This window comes from Nicotiana sylvestris, chromosome 4, assembly GCF_000393655.2.
Source record: "Nicotiana sylvestris chromosome 4, ASM39365v2, whole genome shotgun sequence".
NCBI classification, from domain to species: Eukaryota; Viridiplantae; Streptophyta; class Magnoliopsida; order Solanales; family Solanaceae; genus Nicotiana; species Nicotiana sylvestris.
The window spans coordinates 16,907,675-16,931,120 of NC_091060.1; the positions used below are offsets into that span (position 1 = coordinate 16,907,675).

The 23,446-nt window shown below is 37.1% G+C and overlaps 1 protein-coding gene and 1 long non-coding RNA gene across 2 annotated transcripts; one reads left to right on the top strand and one right to left on the bottom strand.

Annotated features, from left to right (window-relative positions):
- The first annotated feature begins 1,769 nt into the window (after positions 1-1,769).
- Positions 1,770-20,086, top strand: LOC104239771 (exocyst complex component EXO70A1-like). The gene is made up of 12 exons (XM_009794493.2): positions 1,770-2,074; positions 2,171-2,266; positions 4,253-4,458; positions 4,974-5,225; positions 14,190-14,328; positions 14,398-14,610; positions 14,768-14,973; positions 17,367-17,567; positions 17,663-17,762; positions 18,668-18,777; positions 18,873-19,019; positions 19,512-20,086. The coding sequence occupies exons 1-12, from the start codon at positions 1,904-1,906 to the stop codon at positions 19,627-19,629; spliced, it is 1,959 nt and encodes a 652-aa protein (XP_009792795.1). The 5' UTR covers positions 1,770-1,903; the 3' UTR covers positions 19,630-20,086.
- Positions 20,087-21,600: 1,514 nt separating this feature from the next.
- On the bottom strand, positions 21,601-23,142 carry LOC138889123 (uncharacterized). The gene is made up of 2 exons (XR_011406689.1): positions 22,972-23,142; positions 21,601-22,824 (listed from the first exon to the last, which is right to left on the bottom strand). It is a non-coding gene; the product is annotated as an uncharacterized lncRNA (long non-coding RNA).
- Between the last annotated feature and the right edge of the window lie 304 nt (positions 23,143-23,446).

Consider the following 23,446-nt stretch of genomic DNA (forward strand, 5'->3'; position numbering starts at 1 on the left):
ATTCTTTCTCGCTCGATTTCCTTGAAACCAATTCGACCATGTGTACAATTTCCTGGGATGGCTCGAGTTCGACCCTGCTCGGTATGTGATTCTAGTTTTGGAGCTGGGCTATCGCTACATTTTGGGCCTATAACATTTCGAAGATCACTTGCTGGTTGAACCCGCCGTCCTCATCGCGACGTGCACTTTGATCGGCTGATCGATTGTCCCCGTGGATGCTGACCTCGGGATCGGCTGCCAAATTGGCTTTGAGAGTTATATGTGAGCTGACATCGATTGGATCTACAACCGGAACTCCATCGAGGTCAACCGGGGGTATGTCGTTTCCTGGTGCTATGTTATCATTCTCACCGTGGTGGCCGGAACCGTTGACGTCGTTAAGGGGTGCTGACTGGGAGTTTGACATTCTAATCCTGGAATCAAAGACACTTCAAAGAAGAAGTGAAAAATAGTGTGCGTTATGAAAGTCTGCACCGAGTAACCACTATTATCCTTAGCCCCACAGTAGGTGCCAAACTGTTTACCCTAAAAATCGGATACAATTGAATTTATACGTGTTTTTAAGGATACATGATATAACTTGGCACAAATTGAGAATATATATATTAATATTGAAATTGACTGCAAAAGAAATAAACGCAAACTAAACGAATCGAACAGCCTTGGCCCTCGAGTTCGATCACCCTTGAACCTAGTAAAGTTTCGACTGAGGACAGTGTAACAAGATAACAAAAATTAAAGAAAGGCAATATATTGCTTTGTATTGCGTAAATGTGATGATGTTTTACAAATGATCAAACCCCCTTTATATAGTAGGGGAGTCCTAGCCTTGATACAATTCTAAATATAATAAGAAATATCCTGATTAGCTAATTAATCGGTCTCTTCTTGATACGTGTCGAGATTTCCGTCGTGATCCTCGCCCGATTGCGAATATTTTGGCTTTCCGTTATTTGGCTCGGTAAACTTCCCTGGATCTCGCTCGGTCTCGATCTTGATCAGTATCTGGGTCACGAGCTCAGCAATCTAACTTTGCTTCATGGTTCGATATAATACGAGGTTGAACCTTGGCCTACCACGTTCCAGTCTCGATTAGTCATACAAAAAGGAAAGCCCGATTTTGACCGTGTATAAATATTATATATATATATATATATATATATATATATAATCAATGTATAATTTATGTATATCGTCTAAAAAAGGTAAACATTGAATATGATTAGCTATTTGTGTGACAATCTCTTTCTTTAAATACATTAAAAATTTTCCTAATAGCCACAAAGTAGTATTTTTCCCAAAAATTCTCTCAAACTTAAATATTATGCTTTTATCGGCGTTAGAGTTGGAACATATGATGTGCGCATAAACCTATACATTATGCATTATGCTCTCAACACAAAACAAAGTCCGAGCATTTGACTTCTTTTTGTAGAGTTTTAATCAATTCCAAAGTGGAAGCAAATAAATTTCTTAATAGAATATGATTTAAATATAAAAAGACACGAGTCAAACAAAAATCAAAACAAGAAAAAAAAAAATAGAGAAACATTCCCGTATGGGCTATGATATTTATTTTCCAAGTTGACCATATTAGAAACACCATTGAAGAGAGGATCTAACTTTTTTATTTAAAAGGATCTAACTTACAAAGAAAGAAAAATATAAGGCAGGATCTGTCCCCCACCTGTACATATCAAAAATAGACTTACAAAAAAAACATCTGTCCACCATTTTCAACTAATCTTGGACCCCTTTCTTCATCAGTCATCACCATTCAACCCCCCCCCCACCCCACACCACCCACCCAAAATTTTCCTCCATTTTTCATTATTGCTTTCATTTCTTCCCAATTACCTTTCCTTAGAACACACACCCCACACCCACAGAAGAACCGAAGAAGATGGGTATACCAAGAAACACTGGAGGAGGTGTAGATATGCTAAGTGAAAGAGCAAAAATGATGAGAGATGCAGTGGAGAAGAGTCAGTCCATTACCGACAATGTGGTCAACATCTTGGGTTCCTTTGATCACCGTCTTTCTGCTCTTGACACTGCTATGCGTCCCACTCAGGTCTGCAATTTTCCTTTTTCCTGATTTAATTTTGATCAGTACTTGCTAATATTTGCAATTACATTTTTGATCAGTTTTCCTGTCTATTGTTTGCAGATAAGGACTCATGCTATTAGGAAGGCTCATGGAAATATTGATAAGACTTTAAAGGCTGCTGAGGTTATATTGTCCCAATTTGATATTTCTCGTCAGGTTTGATTTTGCTTTGGCCTCTATTGTTTGTTTTATCGTTTGGTTTGCTTAGATCTGATAGACATTGCTCTTGTTAACTAACTGAACATGATTATGGTGGTGGGTGGTGGTGATGGTTGTGGGTGCTGGCTGGCGGTGGTTATTGGCAGTGGTGATGGCTAATGGTGGTGGTTGTGGGTGCTGGCTAGCGGTCAGTTATTGGTAGTGGTGGTGGCTGATGGTGGTGGTTGTCGGTAGTAGCCAATGGTAACAATGGTAGTTAAAGGTGGCAGTTGATGATTTTGGTAGATGATTGTGATAGATAATGGTGGTGGCAGCTGATAGTGGTGGTTGGCGATAAATGACGCTGGCTCATGCTGGTGATTTCCAGTGGTCGTGGTAATGGTGGTTGGTGGTGATATTGTAAATGGTGGTTAGTAGTGGTGACAACTGAATGTGGTGATTTGTGGTGGTCGTGGTAATGGTGGTTGGTGGTGATAATGTAAATGGTGGTTAGTAGTGGTGACAACGAATGTGGTGATTGACGGTGGTAACAGCTGAGTGTGGTGATCGGCGTTGGTGGTGGTAGTTGGGCAGCGGTGAAAGTGGATGGAGTTGTGGCGAAATACTTTCTATCAGAAATCCTGGAATAAATAACATTTTAAAAATATTAGAACTTAGTATATTTCTTAGTATTCAAATATGTGGCAGAACCATTAAGTGGTTGTAAAAGAAAAGAAAAAAAATCAAATGCATTTAATGATTGAGATCTCGATGATCAAGATTCTAACCTAAAAAACAAACACGCTTAATGACTGAGATCCGAATGATTAAGATTCAGACCTTCATTAAGTTCAAACAAATGGGACCTTAGTGTTTAAGATGAACTGAAACTATCCCTCAATATATATGTGATAAGTTTCAGTCTTTCAGATGTATACAAATAGATATAGATTATAGATGAGCATAATCTTCCTAGAAGTGTGATTGGGATAACATTTGTGTAGTGTATAAGTATACCCCTTATACATGAACATAGGACAGAAAAGAAAAGCTTATTTTTCACTATCCATTTCCTTTCTTGAATTTCTTGTGGTATTAGAGTTTAGGCTCAAACTTGAAGCATGATCGTAAAGCTCTCCCTAAACCATCCAGTCATGACCTCTCCTTCAAACTCCAACCTCACACATTCACCTCTTCATTCACCAACTCATCGCTACTTGTTCTATCAAGCTGAAACTGTTAGGACAAAAATCTTCTAACTCATGCATACTTTAAAGGATCGCCATTTTTTAAATGATGAACCTCTATCCTCCACCCTGGACCTGGAGAATAATAAAGGAGAAACAAATCCTAACCCCAAGCTCACAGAGTCTAAGAACATGGCGTTCTTGTTTGAAGTTGGCTCTCTGCTCCTCATCTGAGGGTGAGGGTGCTTCGCAACGGAGCAAATGTAGCTTTTTCTTGAATCCAATTAGCTACGGGAACTGAAAAATGATATTCTCTTATCATATAATTTTTCAGTTCTTTCTTCTTGTTTCATGATGTAAAAAATGTGTTTCATTCCAGCTTCTATCATTTTGGGCTCTCCCATTTTGTAACAAGATCAAAAGAGAAGGGCAAAAGAATGATTTCTCCAATACCCAAATCTTCAGGATTGTAAAAGTTGAACCCAAAGACTGCCGGCAAAAAGCCCCTGTAGAATATGAAAAGAATAATTGTTTGCTGCTAGCCTGCTACATTTGCCCTGTAAAAAGTTGAGTGTAGCTGGAATATGATTTTAGAAAGAATATTCTGCTTTAGATGTATTGGTTAAACCACTCTTCTCTGGGAGCCAAAAATCGAGAAAGTGAAAGAAAATCCACTTTAAAAATGTTGTCCCTTTGTGCCTTATCAGGTGCGAAGAATCCTTTATATCTTTGTGATAATTTTTTTCAGATAAGTTGGTCTTTCTTAAATGCACATTTTTAATTTAGAACTTCTTAATTAATGGTAGCTTTATTTTAGGCTGAAGTTAAAATACTTAAAGGGCCACATGAGGACCTAGAAAGTTATCTTCAAGCAATTGAACAGCTGAGAAACAATATTCGCTTCTTCAGCAACAACAAGAGCTTCAAGAGTAGTGATGGAGTGCTCAATCATGCTAATAGTTTGCTAGCCAAGGCTATCTCAAAGCTCGAAGAGGAGTTTAAGCAGCTCTTGTTATCTTATAGGTTTGCTAACATTTTTACTGCTTACAACATATTCTATTTGTAGACTTATTCTTGAAACCTTGTTTTACACTTTATTCTGATCCTGTTTCCTAGATACTTTGCGTGTAAATTCTTTCCCAGGAGGAATTCCATGAAAACCTATTTGTAGACTTATGATTGATTTGAAATTCAAGTATCGATATTAATAGGAGTTGTAGTTTTCTCCTATTTGCCATATAATGATTAGTGAAGTATTTAAGGAAGTTAAAATGGTTGTTTCAGTGCTCTTTAAGTTAACCTTTATTTAGGTTGAGATTATCCCCTAGTACCATTTTCGGGTTTGGGATTCTTGGGGCATCTTGTGAGGAATATCCTTGTAAGTTGTTGCTACAAGTTCTAAAATCCTATGTCTTGCCTATGTTCTTAATCTTCAATACTCCAACGAGGCTTCAAAATTGAAGTAGAAATGCACCCAAATACTACTATTTGACCTTCCAATTGAGCTTTTTGATTAAATCTGAATTCTACATTTTCAGTAAACCTGTTGAACCTGATCGGCTGTTTGAGTGTCTCCCAAATTCAATGCGACCATCGTCTGGATCACCTGGACACCAGGAGTCTAGTGGTAAGAACCGTCTGTCCAATAGCATTGCTGAGCAAAATGGTGCAGAAAATGCTGTCTTCACACCGCCAACTCTTATACCTCCAAGGATCCTGCCTTTACTGCATGATTTAGCCCAACAGATGGTTCAAGCTGGTCACCAACAGCAATTTGTAAAAATATACAGGTAAATATCCATTTCTAGCCATGAACTATATGATCTTGACATCTTCTACAGACAATGTTGCTTTTTAAGTATAATATCCTGGAGAAAAGATCAATCTACCGGCCTAAAAGCTGAACTATTCTCTACTAAGCAGTTCAGCAACTGCAGGGAAATAGGCGAAGCTTAAGATAACTGCGATACATGCTTTGACAATGTCTGACTTAATTTGACACGTAATCTGAGTAGATTAATTTGGAACCGAAAGTCGAACTTATGGGCTGTGGACACAATTTCCGCTTGTTGCAGAAGTTTAAATGTCCAACACAGTAAATAAGGTGCTCATAAAGTGGTTATTATGGCTTTTGGTATTCTTTAGTCGTAGTAACAACAATGATAGCAGTAGAGGATGCTCTTCTTCTCATTATATATATATACATATATATATATATATATATATATATATATATATAACTATGTTTTTGGACCGGAAACTGGTTAAACCTTAATCAGTGATTACCATATTTCTACAATTGAGCAAACCATTCCTCTCGAATCAGATCATGAGGAAATCAAACTTTTAAACTCAAAGTCTATAGAAAAATATAGGCGAAAATACAATTATCTCCATTTTGGTTTAGTACAAATTGCAAATAGACCTCTGTCCAGGGAAGGTCTAGACACGTCTCTACTCCTCTATCTTAGAGATTCTAGATTTTTAGACTTCAATGGTTCTCTCCTAGGAATGGTAGAAACTAGCCTATGTGGCGGTCCAATTTACTTTGATTGTTTTCCTAACTTTACAGTGTCTCTTAGAGATAGAAATATCTTAGATTCTTTAATTTTGAATGTTAAAACAACTAATTATAAAACCAAGACTAGATCCTTACCAGTAGCAATTATTTATAGGATACAGTATAAAGCCATGAGTTCAGCCTTTAATACTAGAGCCATGAAAACCCTCCATAAAGGAGAAACTATTCTTTTTAAAACAAAACTACAAAGATCTCATCTGTCAATACCAAAACCCATTTCTTGGAGCCAAGTTTCTCTACCACAAAACTGGTTACTACAAGATGCAGAAACTGGAAAATACTACGGTCTCTCAGATCCAACAATATTCTAGCGGATCTGTAGCCATTTCCTTCCAAAGGTCCCTTAGCCAAAGGGTCTCTATCTCTTCCTCTTCAGCACAGTCTGAGATGCAGTTTGGAAGACTTCAATATCTTCATTTCTTTTTAGGATCGAAACTGTTAATTTTGACTCTAGGATCCCACAAGCCAAATATTATGTAGAAACGACCCCTCCAACAGAAGTTAATTATGAACAACCCCAATCTCCCACTTACTCAGCGTTAGGTGCTGAATTAGGTGTTTTAGAAAAAGATTTTCAAATTGATAAAGAAAAACTTCGAGCAAATTTTTATTCACAAGAAAATATTTTCAAAAGAACTTGGTTTTTCCAGAATTTTCTAGGAAACGAAAAACTCTCCAAAATATTTACTATGAATCTTTAAACTTCATAAAATAACAAATTAATTTCTTTGAATGGTTTGTAGCTTATGCTGAATATCACCAATTAGATTTTCCTTTTTCAAAATCAGTTAACATTTTCTAATCAAAAAAAAAAAAAACAGTTAACGTTTCGAAAATTTGGAAAACCTCCTCTGGAGAAGAAGTCATCTCACAACTTCCTCCGACACAAAGATTTTCAACAAATTATGCAAATACTTCAGTAATAGCTAATCCTTTCAAATTAAATAACGAAAATGAAGCTATTACAGGCAAAGATATTAAAAATATTTTTGAACAAAATAATTACACAAATAAATATTTACAATCTCTTGGTGAATATTTACTTACAAAACAATCTTCAACATCTACTAGTTCTAAGCCAGCAGAAACCTCCACTTCTTCAATTCCTTTGTTTAAACCTTATGAGATCCCTAGAACTTTCGCTACAGAACTTCGGATCCACCAAGCTAAAGACTATCATAAGTTCTCTGACCTTCAGCGTAGGATCGTAGAAATTGAGAACGGGTTAAACTAGTTAAACCTGATACCAGTTCTCTTCCTTAGCTCTGATACCAAGGGGACTGGAAGCGAAGCCCCTAAACGATTAGGGAAAAAATAAATAAATAAATATAAGGACAAGAAGCAAATAACAATATGATAATTAAACCTGCAGAAGATACAATTAACACGCAAACAAATAAATTTATGGGGCAGAACCGACCATGTAAATAAAATGCGATAAAGTAAATTAGGTGGTTGAACTGACCATAATGCAGAGTAATATAAATGTAAACTTGGGAAGCGTAAAATAAATATAAACTTGATTATTATTGAAACTAAAAAATTGATAATATACGTTAATAACTTATATTAATATACTAAAGAGAGAGCTCTAACCAATTCTAGAGAGGGAGAAAATTCTTTCTCAAATGGTAGTGTAAGGTGTGTGTCTTACAAGTGACGGGGGGCTATTTATAGCCAATAAATAAAAATTACATAGTGTTTTCTAATGTCATTCACGATGTCATTAAGAGTAAGTGCTAGCTGATGTCATGGATGATGTCAGTTGTGATGTCACTGTGTTGTCATGCCGATGTAATTTCTGATCAATTCCTCAGAACATTAAATCAAGGTCTTCTGATGATGATGATGATTTTTCTGATGAAAATGCTTGATTTTGTTGACCTGGAATTTGGGTCCTGAGGGTATCAAGAATTTTCTCCATTTGCTTAATAAAATCAAGCCTGCTACTAAAACCAGCTAGTTGTGCATTTGCAATAGACTTTTGTTGTGAAAATAAAATTTCGGCAGCTTTTGTTATAGCTAGATACTGCGGATAAGACAGAAATCACTTTTCTACTGCTGGCACATAGGCTTCAGATGAATCCCACATTTTGTACCATTTGCAGTGGTCTTGGAAGGCTAACCATGGTAGTCCTTTATGTCCTTCTGGCTTGTGGAAGGAAAATTTCTGGGAGTATATCCATGGGATATGAAATTTGTGGGAAAATTGAAGGAGTATGGGTATCTACTGCTCACTATAAAACTTGTGGCAAAAATAATTATATCCTTCTTTTACTGGTGCTGGGAGGATTTCAGCTCTATGACCATAAGCAGACCACTATTGATGTATAAACCAATGAGGGAATTCAGAGGTTAATTATTTACTCCAGAGGATAAACTATGAATGCATTCCAAGTTGGTTTTGGAAGGTGAAAGCATTCATCCTTGCTGCTTGGTAGTCATAATAATTGTAAAATTGTGGATCAAAAGGCTAAGAAAGTCTTTTGTATTTGGCTGGATGGGTTTCCCATTCTTTTGTTTAGATTATTTTGTTAATCCACACCGTAGTATGTGTGACATATGATTGGGTCTGCTTTACTTTGTGGGGTTTAAACAAGCAAGACCAGGTACCTGTGAGAATGAACTCATAGTATTTTTGGGTATTTTTGTGAGTATTTTGGATGAAATTTGCTGAAGGGCTAAGTATTTTCTTAGCTACCGCTTAGGGGTTGGAATGCCAGCATTCTGGTTCAATTTGAATGAGTGGGTAGACACTGTCATTCTTAATATAAGTGGGTTCCTCGGGGAAGGAGCCTTTGCTTGAAGAAATAGGCTGTGGCATTGGTGAAGAGAGTGCCTGATTAGTTGTAGTTTTTGGGATGTTGGATAGACATCCAGTACCTGCAATGGGGCTTTTAGCCTCCAATATTTTTTGTGTGGTGCGTCTAGCAACCACAAGAAGTGAAGAGTCCGTGTGACTTTGGGCCGCCACGGGGTTGGAAGAAGATGCGTGGCTTTGTGCCGCCACATTGGAACAATAATTTTTATATAATTGGTACTGATCTCTCAGTTGTTTTTTAAATAGGCTAGGCATGGTCATTTGATCTTTAATTCCCATGAGTTGACGCCATTGCATGAATTCTTCTTCTGTTCAAAGAGAAGACATGGTCTGTGCTAGTTGAGTTTGAGCTTGTTGAGATTCTTCTTCCTCAGCTAGGTCTGCCCATTTTTCCAGTCCAACTTTTAAATACAGAAAGTTATCAGACTACGCCATGAGCGGAGTCCCCCAAGTTCATATGATAGAAAGCTTAGGACCCATTCCAATTTCTAGTTCAAAAACTCCCCCGAGAATTCTTGCAGGGGAGATAAAATGCCAAGAAAAAAGAAAGCAGAAATTTCAGATCCCCCACTACCTGCTTTTCCTCCGCCGGAGGAAAATATTACTGAAGCAGTGCCCAAATAGTCTGCTACATATGTTGTTTCCAAACAACAACCCATTTCAATTGCCTCCAAGCAACTCTCAAAAGGCGCAACTGGACCAAGCCAACCCAAATGCAGAAAGCCATCAGACTACGCCATGAGTGGAGTCCCCCAAGTACATATGATAGAAAGCTCAGGACTCATTCCAATTTCCAGTCCGAAAAAATGGGCAGACCTAGTTGAGGAAGAAGAATCTCAACAAGCTCAAACTCAACTAGCACAGACCATGTCGTCTCTTTGGACAGAAGAAGAATTCATGCAATGGTGCCAACTCATGGGAATTAAAGATCAAATGACCATGCCTAGCCTATTTAAAAAACAACTGAGAGATCAGTACCCAATTATATAAAAATTATTATTCCAATGTGGCGGCACAAAGCCACGCATCTTCTTCCAACCCCGTGGCGGCCCAAAGTCACACAGACTCTTCACTTCCTGTGGTTGCTAGACGCACCACGCAAAAAATATTGGAGGCTAAAAGCCCCATTGCAGGTACTGGATGTCTATCCAACATCCCAAAAACTACAACTAATCAAGCACTCTCTTCACCAGTGCCACAACCTATTTCTTCAAGCAAAGGCTCCTTCCCCGAGGAACCCACTTATATTAAAAATGACAGTGTCTACCCACTCATTCAAATTGAACTAGAATTCTGGCATTCCAACCCCCAATGAGGTAGCTAAGAAAATACTTAGCCCTTCAGCAAATTTCATCCAAAATACTCACAAAAATACCCAAAAATACTATGAGTTCATTCTCACAGGTACCTGGTCTTGCTTGTTTAAACCCCACAAAGTAAAGCAGACCCAATCATATGTCACACATACTACGGTGTGGATTAACAAAATAATCTAACCAAAAGAATGGGGAACCCATCCAGCCAAATACAAAAGACTTTCTCAGCCTTTTGATCCACAATTATTATGACTACCAAGCAGCAAGGATGAATGCTTTCACCTTCCAAAACCAACTTGGAAAGAATTCATAGTTTATCCTCTGGAATAAACAATTAACCTCTGAATTCCCTCAGTGGTTTATACATCAGTGGTGGTCTGCTTATGGTCATAAAGCTGAAATCCTCCCAGCACCAGTAAAAGAAGGATATAATTATTTTTGCCACAAGTTTTATAGTGAGCAATAAATATACCCATACTCCTCCAATTTTCCCACAGATTTCATATCCCATGGATATACTCATAGAAATTTTCCTTCCACAAGCCAGGACAGGACTACCATGGTTAGCCTTCCAAGGCCACTGCAAATGGTACAAAATGTGGGATTCATCCGAAGCCTATGTGCCAGCAGTAGAAAAGTGATTTGTGTCTCATCCGCAGTATCTAGCTATAACAGAAGCTGCCGAAATTTTATTTTTACAACTAAAGTCCATTGCAAATGCACAACTAGCCGGTTCCAGTAGCAGACTTGATTTTATTAAGCAAATGGAGAAAATTCTTGATACCCTCAAGACACAAATTCCAGGTCAACAAAATCAAGCATCTTCATATGAAGAATCGTCGTCGTCATCAGAAGAAAACCCTGATTTAATATTCCGAGGAATTGATCAGAAATTACATCAGCATAGACAGCATAATGACATCATCCATGACATCAACTAGCACTTACTCCTAATGAAATTAGAAAACACCATGTAATTTTTAGTTTTTTGGCTATAAATAGCCCCCTTATCACTTGTAAGATACACACCTTACAGTACCATTTGAGAAAGAATACTCGACCTCTCTCTAGAATTGGTTAGAGCTCTCTTCTAGTATATTAATATAAGTTTTTAACTTGTATTATCAATTTTTTAGTTTCAATAATAATCAAGTTTATATTTATTTTACTCTTGTCCAAGTTTACATTTATATTACTCTGCATTATGGTCGGCTCAACCTCCTAATTTACTTTATCGCATTTTATTTACATGGTCGGCTCTGCCCCATAAATTTATTTGCTTGCACTCTAAGTGTATCTTCTGCAGGTTTAATTATCACATTGTCATTTGCTTCCTGTCCTTACATTTGTTTATTTTTCCCTAATCTTTTTAGGGGCTTCGCTTCCGGTCCCCTGATAGCTCAGGATACCCCAACTAACGATTCTTCTGTACAAGTTCTCCGAGAAGTCTATTCTGACCAAGAAACCAATTCGCAGTCAGTACAATTTCATGACAATCCTCCCCTAGAAATTTCCTCTGTTAGAACAGGATCTTTCAACTGGCGTCAACCCCAAAGACTTTACTATTCTAGAGCTGCCCATCCCGATGTAGCCTTAGAAGAAAGACCCAATGTTATGCAAAACAATTATAATGCCAATAATATCTATGAATGGAACATAGATGGTCGTTCTGAATACAATATTTTGGCCAAATTATAGCAAATGACTATGGTAGCCACTGCATACCGAACCTCTCATAACTATTCTGACCAGCTTACTACCCATGTCTTGGCTTTCACAGGTCAACTTAAGGGATGGTGGGATACCCATCTTAGTGAAGAATATAAGAACCAAATTCTCTTAAGTGTCCGAGTTGATTCAACGGGAGAACCAATTCTTAACGATGGCCTTACCATTCCTGATTCAACCAACACCCTGATTTATACCATTATTAAAACATTCATAAGTAGTCTAGGTATCTTTAGGGAAAGATCTTCTGACATACTTAACAACCTTAAGTGTAAAACTCTTTCTGATTTCAGATGGTATAAAGATTCCTTTCTTACCCGAATCTACGAAAAACCTGATGGAAATCTCCCATATTGGAAAGAAAAATTCATTGTCTAAGTCTCTTAGGGATTTAGTAAAAGAAGAACTCCAAAATCAGCATTCTGGTGATGTTATTCCTTACGAACGAATCACCTATGGCCAACTTACCAGTCTCATTCAACATGTCGCTCTTAAAATCTGTCAACATGATAAGATATTGAGACAATTCGCCAAAGATAGAACACAGACTCGCCGAGATCTAGGTAGTTTCTGTGAACAATTTGGCTAAACCACTTTGTAGTAAAAAAACCTCATAAGAGAGGAACAACCAAGGATATGGAGATTACGAAATATAGGTCTTCTGCACCTAAGTTTAGAAAGACCAATCCGTTTCCTCTTAAATCCAAAATCATTCCCAGTAAACATAAACCAATAAACTTCCAAACTCCCAATTCTGACAAATGTTTCAAGTGCAACAAACCAGGTCATATAGCCAAATACTGCAAGTTGTCTGACAAAGTTAAAAATCTTGATTTAGATGAGTCTGTTCTTAACCAGATCGAACAACTTTTATTAGAAGATAGTGACACTTCTGATGTTGCTGATGATGAACTTGAACAACAATTTAACCAACTTGAAGATGATGACACAAAATCTTCATCCCAAACCCCTAAACCTTAAACCCTTAACTTAATATTAGATAGAAAAGTTAGATCTGAAAATCAAATATATAGTTATATGTCTTTTTTTTTTTTTTGATTTGCATCGGATGTCCGAGTCTCTTCGAGCCCCGACTATTCCCGGGGGTGCACAGGCCCTCGACAAGGAGTTTCCCGCAAGTGCACCACGGTTAATTCAGGTTTTACCCAGTCCGATGACCCTCAGAAATTGTTTGCACCCAGTGGGTTTCGAACTTGAGACCTTGAAAGGGAGCAAACCCCAAGGCTCAAGTCAATTGCCACCAGGCCAACCCCTGAGGGTTCATATAGTTATATGTCTTCTCTTATATATAATAATTAAATCTAATTATTTCTTAAGAAGTTGTTCTTTAGGATGACTCAAAGGTTATAAATAACCATCTATAAGCCAACTGAGAATTATCATATCCACTTTTCTCAGGAAAACTGCTTATAGTGTAGATCCGGAGGGATCACAGTGCCAACCTTAGGAGATCTTCTTAAAAAAGTATAGGATTTAAGAAAGATATATAAAAGAACCATATATCTATAGATCTAAGTTTGAACTATCAATACCACATAAAAGCAAGTTAAAAACAAGAATATATATATATATATATATATAAACCTTAAGAGATCTTCTTAAAAAAGTATAGGATTTAAGAAAGATATATAAAAGAAGCCACATATCTATAGATCTAAGTTTGAACTATCAATACCACATAAAAGCAAGTTAAAAACAAGTATATATATATATATATATCCTAACTTAAATCTTTCTCAAAACCTCCAATATAGTTGGATTACTTAAAAATTGTGTAGTTACAGCCTCCAATTTGATTATAGCATTACACATTCCACCTTTAACTTAGAGTTCAAAGGTGAAATACTAAGATGCCCTTTTCTTGATAGATGGGAGACCTTTTAGTTTCCTCAAATTTGTTCATATTATAACCAACCTGAAATAGAAGAGTAGAAGGAGTTATCAAAGAACAGAAGAGTAGAAGGAAATAAGTAGTTGTGGTTTAATTACCTTTTCATTATATGAACTCTTTTAGGGGCCAACTTTTGGTATTTTTGAGTTCACCAGTTGTATTGGAGTTAATAGAGAGTGGAGCTGCATATAGAGAGATCAATGAGGAATTGAAAGCTGTGATTTCAGGCAAATTTTAAATACATGAAAAAGTTTCTTGGTTATTCTCTTACGATTGAACATAAGTTTCCTGGAAAGTTTTACATCCACGTTGCAACAGTTATTGAAGTAAATGCTACGATTCCTTTCCTCATTTCGTCCCTTTTTCTTATTCTTTTGATTCTAAATGTCCCGATAGGGATACACGTTCTCCTGTCCTGGAAGAAAGTCTTCGCCTTTTGGGAGTGGAAAAACTTAGCAAAGATGATGTTCAGAAGATGCAATGGGAAGTTCTGGAAGCTAAAATTGGAAATTGGATTCATTTTATGCGGATTGCTGTAAGTTTTCTCTAATACCCCTGGAATTAGATAAAAGTTTGGCCTTTGACTATAGTGTTATTTGAACAGGTCAAATTGTTGTTTTCTGGGGAGCATAAAGTGTGTGATCAAATATTTGAGGGATTTGATTCACTCAAGGATCAATGTTTTGCTGAAGTTACTACCACAAGTGTCGCCATGCTGCTTAGTTTTGGTGATGCAATTGCAAAAAGCAAAAGATCACCTGAGAAGTTGTTTGTGCTTCTAGATATGTATGAAATAATGCGGGAACTTCATTCAGAGGTACGAGACATACTAGCAAACAGACATTTGATTCATAACATTATGTCTACATGTAAGACAGGCCAAGGGCAAACACTCAATCATTGAAGTCTTTAATTCTTTGGGGTCAAATTCACGGTTTATATACTAACAATATGTAATTTGAGCTCTTCTGCAGATTGAATCACTTTTCATAGGTAAAGCTTGCAATGAAATTAGGGAATCTGCCTTTGGTTTGACAAAGCGACTTGCCCAGACAGCCCAGGAAACCTTTAGTGACTTTGAAGAAGCAGTTGAGAAGGATGCAACTAAAACTGCCGTCTCAGATGGAACTGTTCATCCCTTGACCAGCTATGTGATTAATTATGTGAAGTTCCTGTTTGAGTAAGTTCATTCAACTACATAACATGTTTTTTTGCTTGTTTATATGGAGGCAAAGTCAGATAGTAGCTTCCTTCTTCCAAGGGTATATTACTAGTTTACCACATCTTCACTAAATTGTATGAAGACGTTCCGAGTGGATATCCCGGGGACTCTTTAGTGTGCCATAATATGAGCATTTGTGCCAGCAGCAAAGTAGACAAGACTTGCTCTAATTGCCATGGTTTCTGGATAAGCTCTGTATTTCTTTGGGTTTTCAGCTTCGAGGGTGGATGAATAAGTATCATTATACTCATGATACCATATAGAACCATGCAAAGGAACTGGTTAGTTGCAACTTTTTAAACTAAGAACTGCAGTAGCAATATGTCGGGCCTCAGGATTCATATATGGAGAACTGTAAAACACTAATCACAATTTTGGGCATGAGGGTTAATGTGAAGGGTCTTTAAGGTTTTGAGGATTCACATACCTACTGGATTAGCGTATATTTTAGGAAAGACCTTAATCAAATTTTGCTTGACTGCAAAATTGCAGAATACCCTTTTGCTTTGTTTGGTCAGAGTTTTCTGATGCCTCAGATTTAAGGAACAATGAATCTGGTGGGATGTTTATTATTGCAGATGAGGAATGCCATAGTGACAGCCAGTTGCAGTCCGATTGTACCGATGCTTGTATGCATTATAAATAGCAGCAAGTAGTCGTTGCTAAATTAAGAAGTTGATTTAGGCTGTTAAGCTAGGAGGTTAGTGGTAGCTGATTTATTTCTGGTAGTGGTTACTGGTTAAGTAGAAGATATATTGTCCATTTTCATTCATTCACAGATCACCGTCCTTACATTTCATTCCTTCAGTTGATTCAATACATAGAGCACAAGTTGAGCTCTTGACTCTCCTTCCCCCCCCCCCTCCCTCTCTGCATTTGATCATCCTCCAGACTGAGCTTCACTTAACATTTATGTTATGAGAAACAAATAGAGTATGAGGTCTTGAACCTCATGTTGCTGTTATGTCAATGCTAAGCATAGAGAGAACAGACGATCAGCTCAAAAGTTTTTTTTGTTGATAATACTTATGTCGAAATAGTTTCTTCTTCATAGCTTTAAGGCATTCAGTATACACATTACATATGAGAAAGTAATTTTATAGAAAAGGAGATGCCTAAAGATGAATAAGCTAGGTGGTCAAGCTCAGTGATTAATAGGCAGTATCTGATGGGAGGTGGCATTAGTAGAAACTGGAAGATGACTGGTTGCATATAGTGAGAGGGTGGGTAGCACTTTCCCTTACAACACTGATGAGGTACTAGTTCAGTGGGTTGCATAATTCAGATCTCAGGGAATCAATGAGACAGGTGTGAAGTTAGTTGGTCACAGAGATTAGTGATGAGAGCATTTGTCAGATTTCAAAAGGATTTATAAAATAAATGGGCAATTACTATGTACTATAAGGGCAACTGATTCCTATTTTAAGAGAACTGTAGATTCTGTAGTTTTAGGTTTATGAAATAATCGTGAGTGCAAAAGTTCTGGAGGAAGAAGACTAAAAAGGGTACGTGGAATGAGGCAATATCAATGAACGATGCCTCTTCCAAATAAGTTGATTATGAATCCTCTGTATCTATTACACTCAAGTCAGGTCCATTTCATGGAATGAGGTAATAAGTTCAAAAAAGAATATTTCAAAGGAAGTTGATCATAATGCACATGTTATTATTCAACAGACCGATTGAAACCTTTATTCGGCAATAGCAAGATGTGTTTGGTCGTTTGTCTGGAATGTAAGAATAAAATACTAATGTGAGTATTATTTACTCCTGGATAAGTTATCAGAAACTATTTATTCCTGGATTTTCTGTGGGCAGAGTAGCTGTCTTTAAATTATTTGGTCAGAAACAGTAGAGTGGTTTCTGCTTTATCATTATCTGACCTGCACAATCGTGGAGTATTTTGTGTCATTTTCTCCAAAATATGTAACTGAGGACACGCCATCATATGCTGCTCTCTCTCTCTCTCTCTCTCTCTCTCTCTCTCTCTCTCTGTGTGTGTGTGTGTGTGTGTATGTGTTTATACAGTAAGCAGAAGTACTTTATACAGCAATAAATAAAATCAAATAGCTTTTCCCGGCACCGTCACTTGTGAAGCTTATTCACTTATATATTTAAGGACGGCGCCCACTGTGGGGCTCGAACCCACGACTTGTGAGGCTATTCTGAAAATGCTTCTCCAGGTTTTTTGGTTTTATTCTGGAGCAAACATCTGCGGTAGAAGAGCACATAGGAATTGGAATTTTTTTTTTTTTTTGTTTTTGTTTTGAGGAAAGGAACTGCCTGTAGATAAGCTGTCAGTCTTTGTTGACATAATTGCCTTGACGAGTTGCATAATGTTTTTGTTTCAGCTATCAATCAACATTGAAGCAACTATTCCAAGAATTTGAAAATGGAGGAGATTCAAATTCACAGCTAGCTGCTGTTACTATGCGTATAATGCAGGCTCTTCAAACCAATTTAGACGGGAAATCTAAGCAGTATAAGGATCCTGCTCTGACTCACTTGTTCCTTATGAACAATATTCACTATATGGTCAGATCTGTGCGCAGGTTTGTTAAATTAACTATACATCAGGATGCTGATGATGACCTCAAAGGTTTTCTGATTACTTATGGTTGGGTGCTGATCCTTTTGTTGCCTCCAGGTCTGAAGCCAAAGATTTATTAGGGGATGACTGGGTGCAAAGACACCGGAGAGTTGTACAACAACATGCAAATCAATATAAAAGAATTGCTTGGGCAAAGGTATTGCTCAGCTCGCTTTTCTTCCTTCCAACTCCCTTCCTCAAGAAAAGGCCGGGGGGTGCAGTTGAATGGGCATTCATCCTGATTTACTTTTTTTCGCTGCTTCATTTCTTGCTTATGGGTTATAGCTTTTACTGAATATGCTCTATTTTGCAGCTTCATGTCTCATTTATGATTATGGTGATTGATCAGTTAGTGTACTATTATTTGAATCATTTGCCCTCATCTGATGAGCTTCCATTTTCTACCCCATATTAAGAGCTTGTGTGAGTGCATAGAGCAGGATCATTTTTTTCCGCATGACAATAACTGCAAATTAGAAAAAGGGATAGACCGACTCACTTTGGTCATTAACCTTTATATGTATCATCGATTTCCTTAGTCCCACCGACTCGGAGAATCTTCCCTTGCTACCAATTTCATCATCATATCTACTTTTTGCTTGCTGCCAACAAGATTGTTTCTATGAAGGAAGAGCTTAGGTAGATTCAACCACAGATAGTTCAATGTTCGGCGAACCTCTATTTATCTTATTTGTTTTCCAGTGAGGGGGGAGTTTCCTGCATCGTTTTTGTTAAAGTAGGTGTGCAGTTTGTTAAAGTATCTGAGAATGCTAAATCTAGTTATCATATCAAGCGCTTTTTTGGAAAATCTTCTCTAGATTAGTAAATAAAATTATGAAGAACATTGAATAGGTGCAATTATAATTACCTTAACTTGTTTAAAATAATAAAGTTACCCTTGCTTTAATTTTTATTATGTGCAAATTAACTGATCTTTCTGAACTGTCAAATTCTTTTCAAATGGTGGAATTATGGCATGCCATGAGAATGATCACTGTGGACAAAGAATATGAAATTCCCATATAATTGTCCTAATCAACACTTTGTTTTATTCTTGAGTAGATCCTTCAATGCCTATCAATTCAAGGGCTAACATCATCTGGAGGCAGTAACTCTGGTAGTGTTGATGGACAGAATAGTAGTGGAGTTTCAAGATCGATTGTGAAAGACAGGTAGGTTCTCAGGTTTCTTATTTTAGAAACTTTTGTTAACAGTGATAATCTAATCTTGGTTCTGATATGAATAACTTTTTGGTACTCTTTATCAGGTTTAAGACATTCAATGTGCAGTTCGAAGAGCTTCATCAAAGGCAAACTCAATGGACTGTTCCAGATACTGAGTTGCGAGAGTCATTGAGGCTTGCGGTTGCTGAAGTTTTGCTGCCTGCATACAGATCTTTCATTAAACGCTTTGGGTATTTTTTATTTGATTTTGCTATTATTTCTCTCTTGCATGCTTGTTTGTTGAAACCTCTAGCGTGATGTTGCTAGATAGTCAAGTGAAGACGAAACAAGATTTCAGTGATTCCATCTTCTATTAACTCTTCATTCAAATTCAATCTCACTATTCAGACGATAAATAGAAAAACGGAAAAAATAAGATTATTTGATCACTTGACATCTTTCAAATGTGTGACACAGAGAGAGTTCTTTTGCTTCATGCTTTAAATAAGTCGCATTGCTAGGAGGGTATAACCTTCTAATTATGTAAATCCAGTCTTTACTCTTTCCTGAATAAATTTTACATAGTTAGAAGCTACATAAAGTAGTACTATAAGTCACAATTTTTATACTTAACAAAATATGTAATAGTGGCATATGAGATGAAACATAAGAGTGTTTCCTATGTTGTTAATTCCATAGGAAAGTTGAGATGATGTAAAATGCTCATTTTTCCTGCATAACAGGCCTTTGGTTGAGAGTGGTAAAAACTCCCAAAAGTACATCAGATATTCAGCTGAAGATCTTGACCGCATGCTTGGTGAATTCTTTGAGGGTAAGACGTTAAATGAGCCCAAACGGTGAACCTCAGCTAGTCACTTTTGAGGTCAGCTACGCTCTCTGCACTATCCTCTCCTCTGCCATTTGCTGATATAGTTGCTACATGGTTGAGTTCCTGCACCAAATTGGTGCAGCATTCTGGTTCTCCATTCACTACTCTATGTTCAGGATCTACAGGATTTGCAATAAAAAGTGAAAAATAAAAAGAGCAAGCTGTATAGAGAAGTTCACTTGTATTTGGATACGGAACCTGTCCAAGTAATATGGTTTGTCAAATCTTGTGTCCAAAATGTCGCGCTTCTGTTAAGGTCGTGTTGTAGTCAGCATAGCTTGTGTGGTTTTGTATAGCAAAGCGTTTTGATATTCTCTCTTGGGAGCTCTTTTTTGGTCCTAAGGTTCAGAGTTTTCCTTGACAAGTCTATATTTGACAATGATTCAACAATTTAATGATAATGTTAGTATTATGCCATTTAATTACTCATATACTTGGTTACTGAGTTGAGTCTGAACCTACTTGAGGTGAATGAGCTTTTTCCACCCCCAGCTTGAAAGGTGGCTATGGTGTTTTTTGTTGACACTCAACTCTGAACTGCTGAGCGATGAGTTTGAGGCGGTTCTTTAAGTTAATTAATTTATCGAATTAAAAAGGACAACCCGGTGCACTAAGCTCCCGCTATGCCCAGGGTCCGGGGAAGGACCAGACCACAAGGGTCTATTGTACGCAACCTTACTCTGCATTTCTGCAAGAAGTTGTTTTCATGGTTCAAACTCGTGATCTTATGGCAACAACTTTACCAGTTACGCTAATGCTCCCCTTCAATTTGCCGAATTAGTCACATAAATGAAAGATTATTTTGAACGTGTGATGTGTAAGTTTAGCATTCACAACATCTTTGGCATTAGGCACAAGAGCAAATAACTGAAGAGAAACTTCAACTTTTCTAAAAGTGTCCGTGTGGAACACTTCCACCTAAACCATTTCTATCTGTTTAGCTATACTTAACCACTTCTATGGAAATCCAGTGTGCAGGTGCCAAATTGAATTGGCTGAATCATGCTTTATATGTCATATTGTAATGAAATTCCTTGACTTAAATTAAGAGAAAAATAGTCATTTGAATTGTTAAGTAAGACGAATGTTCAAGTTCCCTCAGTTTGCTCTTTCCTCTTGCCTTTCTTTCTTTCTAGTTCATGGAAGCTTAATTTCTTTCTTCCCTTCAATTTCAGTGATATAGAATAGATAATCTTTACGCTTGCCCCCAAGGCTTAGTTCAAGTTGCAAAGTTTGGTTGAGGGAATTGTGACTTCAAAGGTTTAATCCCTGTGCCATGCGAACTATGATTCGTATTTAAGCGAAGAAGGGTAGAGAGGCAGGCCTATTATCCCCAAGTTTTGAAGGCCGCGTTTGGTCTTGAGGAATGGCCCAGATGAATTTTTCGGTCATTAAAAAGAAAATAGCAGTCTTGATGTATATTGATGTCTAGCCTTGTATTTGACCGTATTGAATATATAATGGTAACAATTAGATTGTTGCAACTAACTGAGAAAATAATGTTACATATGTAACAGCCCAGCCCGCTAGTGATATTGTCCGCTCTGGGCCTAGGCCCTCACGGGTTTAAAACGCATCGCTAGGGTCTAAGGCTTGTTAACTTATATACCTAGCATCCCTCTTGTGTTTTGCCAATGTTGGACTCTGTCTAAAGCCTGGGGTGTTACATACACCCCCTCTTATGGACTCAGCGTCCTCAGCCGCCTAACCGGGATTTGCCTAAACTCAGTTGAACTCTGACCCACATCGGCATGGCTGACACAACCTGGCTCTGATACCAAGTTTGTCACGACCCATTTTCTGAACAAGCCGGGACCGACACTCGATCACTAAACATGACCGAGCGAACCATCTCTACTTATCAAATCTATTATAACTCCAAACTTTATATGCAACAAGGCAATACTCTAACCAAATACTTTTGATTAATTTAAACATTTAAATAAATTAACTCCAAAACTTTATTCATAGTAACCAATGAAATACTGTTAAGTTATTATCAAAAACATCTGAATCTTAACCCAACGACTATGTCTATCAAGCCTTTACTGATACCTGGCCAGTTCTCTAAGTAACAAAGAAATAACTAAATAAAGATGACTCTAACGAATACTCCACGAACAAAAGCGGAGCTCACCAATAGTATTGGAAGAGAAGGAAGTCCTAACTCGTAGCCTGCTCGCCTGCGAATCCGGTTCCTACGTTGTACCGCAGACCAATATAGGTTCCCAAAAGAGAACGTCAGTACCATCCATTGTACTCAGTGAGTCTCAGCAACAGGGGTGAAACTTTAATAACATATACATTATGAACAAAAGTTCTAAATGCATGTAAAACATAAAGCTTATAAGAATAATTCTAAATAATTGCATAATAGCAGTTTATGAATATTCTAAAAGAAATTCTTTTCTTCTTCTTTCTTAAAAAAAATATACTTCACTTTATACTTTGGGAGTTCCAACTATCCTGACTTAATTCTGTCTCAGTCACCGTGTGATCGGCACAAGTTCAATCCCAACCTGATCAAATAGGCCCAATTCACGAGGTGCCACTCGCTTCATGGTTCTCGGCGCTCATGTCTCATACCTTAGCATGACTAAGTAAATTTTCAGCAACGAGACCCTCGACTCGTGTGCTCCCTACTTTGGCACAAGTAGTTTGAGGAAGTCAACGCCTTGGTCAGGACCCTAGGCCTGGACGATGACCCCTTCTCAGAATAAAGGATGCTCCCAAAAATCTTTTCTTTCTAAAACTTCTTCTTGTGACTTTGCAAGTCTAAATCTTTTATACATACTCATACTGGTATCCTTAAATGTAAGGCATGACATAAGAATGAAATAAACATTCAAAAGTATTTATAAAGGTTCTTAATCCTTCATGAATTTTCAACATGAAGATGGCATATAAGAATAACATAAAATTCTGAAATTTATGCATATATATCTAAATAATCATCTAAACTTTAGCTAGAAAATAATTCTAAGCTAATAGGTACTTACTACTCCAATTAAGTATATATTAACTCTTTTATGCAATTCATCAAACACCTTGTGTGCGTGCTTTTGTGAGTTAAACCACTTTAGTAAAGAGTTATATCAACTCACCTTAAAACTTCTCGAGCCAATACGTAGGCCCCAGTCCAATTGACACCAGTCAAATAATCGATTCTACAACAACCAGTGCATTTTAATTAATTTTAAAGTTTCACACCTAAACATAAAATTTATTGTTGATATAAAGAAAGAAGGGAATTAACTATTCAATTCTTACCTATTACTATTGTAGGATAATTGACAATAGGGAATTTCACATACCTAAATTCAAAAATTAGTGATTTGTAAAGAATCCTATAATCTTTTCGTGGCCTCCGTGAGTAAGCAGCGCTGCCTCTGTTTCGTAGGCTTGTGTTTGCTTTATTTTTTTTTTCCTTTCCGCTTTTGATTTGTTTATTCGAATAGGGCTTCTGCCTTTTTGTTGCTTTTCGAACAGGGCTTTTGGCTTTTGGCTTTTGGCTTTTGCCTCCTTCTAAAGTGAATTACGTACTACTAAATAACAAAACAAAACAAAGGGGTTAAAGCCTTGTTTTTGCAAAATTTATTTAAACGAGATCAAAACTTAATGATTGGTACTGAAATAGACTATTTGTGTAAATCATCCATGGAATATTATATAGTAGAATACTATATATTATAACACGATTGATCAAGCTTCTCGTAAATCAAAAGTGCTTAATTTGAAGAATTGATGTGCTTGGCCAAGTTTTTCAGAAAGAAAAAAAAGGTGCTTTTG

Excerpts from the sequence above, each read along its gene's own strand:
- LOC104239771 (XM_009794493.2), top strand. The coding sequence starts at position 1,904 with ATGGGTATACCAAGAAACACTGGAGGAGGTGTAGATATGCTAAGTGAA. Across the intron at positions 2,075-2,170 it reads CTGCTATGCGTCCCACTCAG|ATAAGGACTCATGCTATTAG; the intron begins GTCTGCAATTTT and ends TATTGTTTGCAG. Across the intron at positions 17,568-17,662 it reads ATGGTCAGATCTGTGCGCAG|GTCTGAAGCCAAAGATTTAT; the intron begins GTTTGTTAAATT and ends TGTTGCCTCCAG.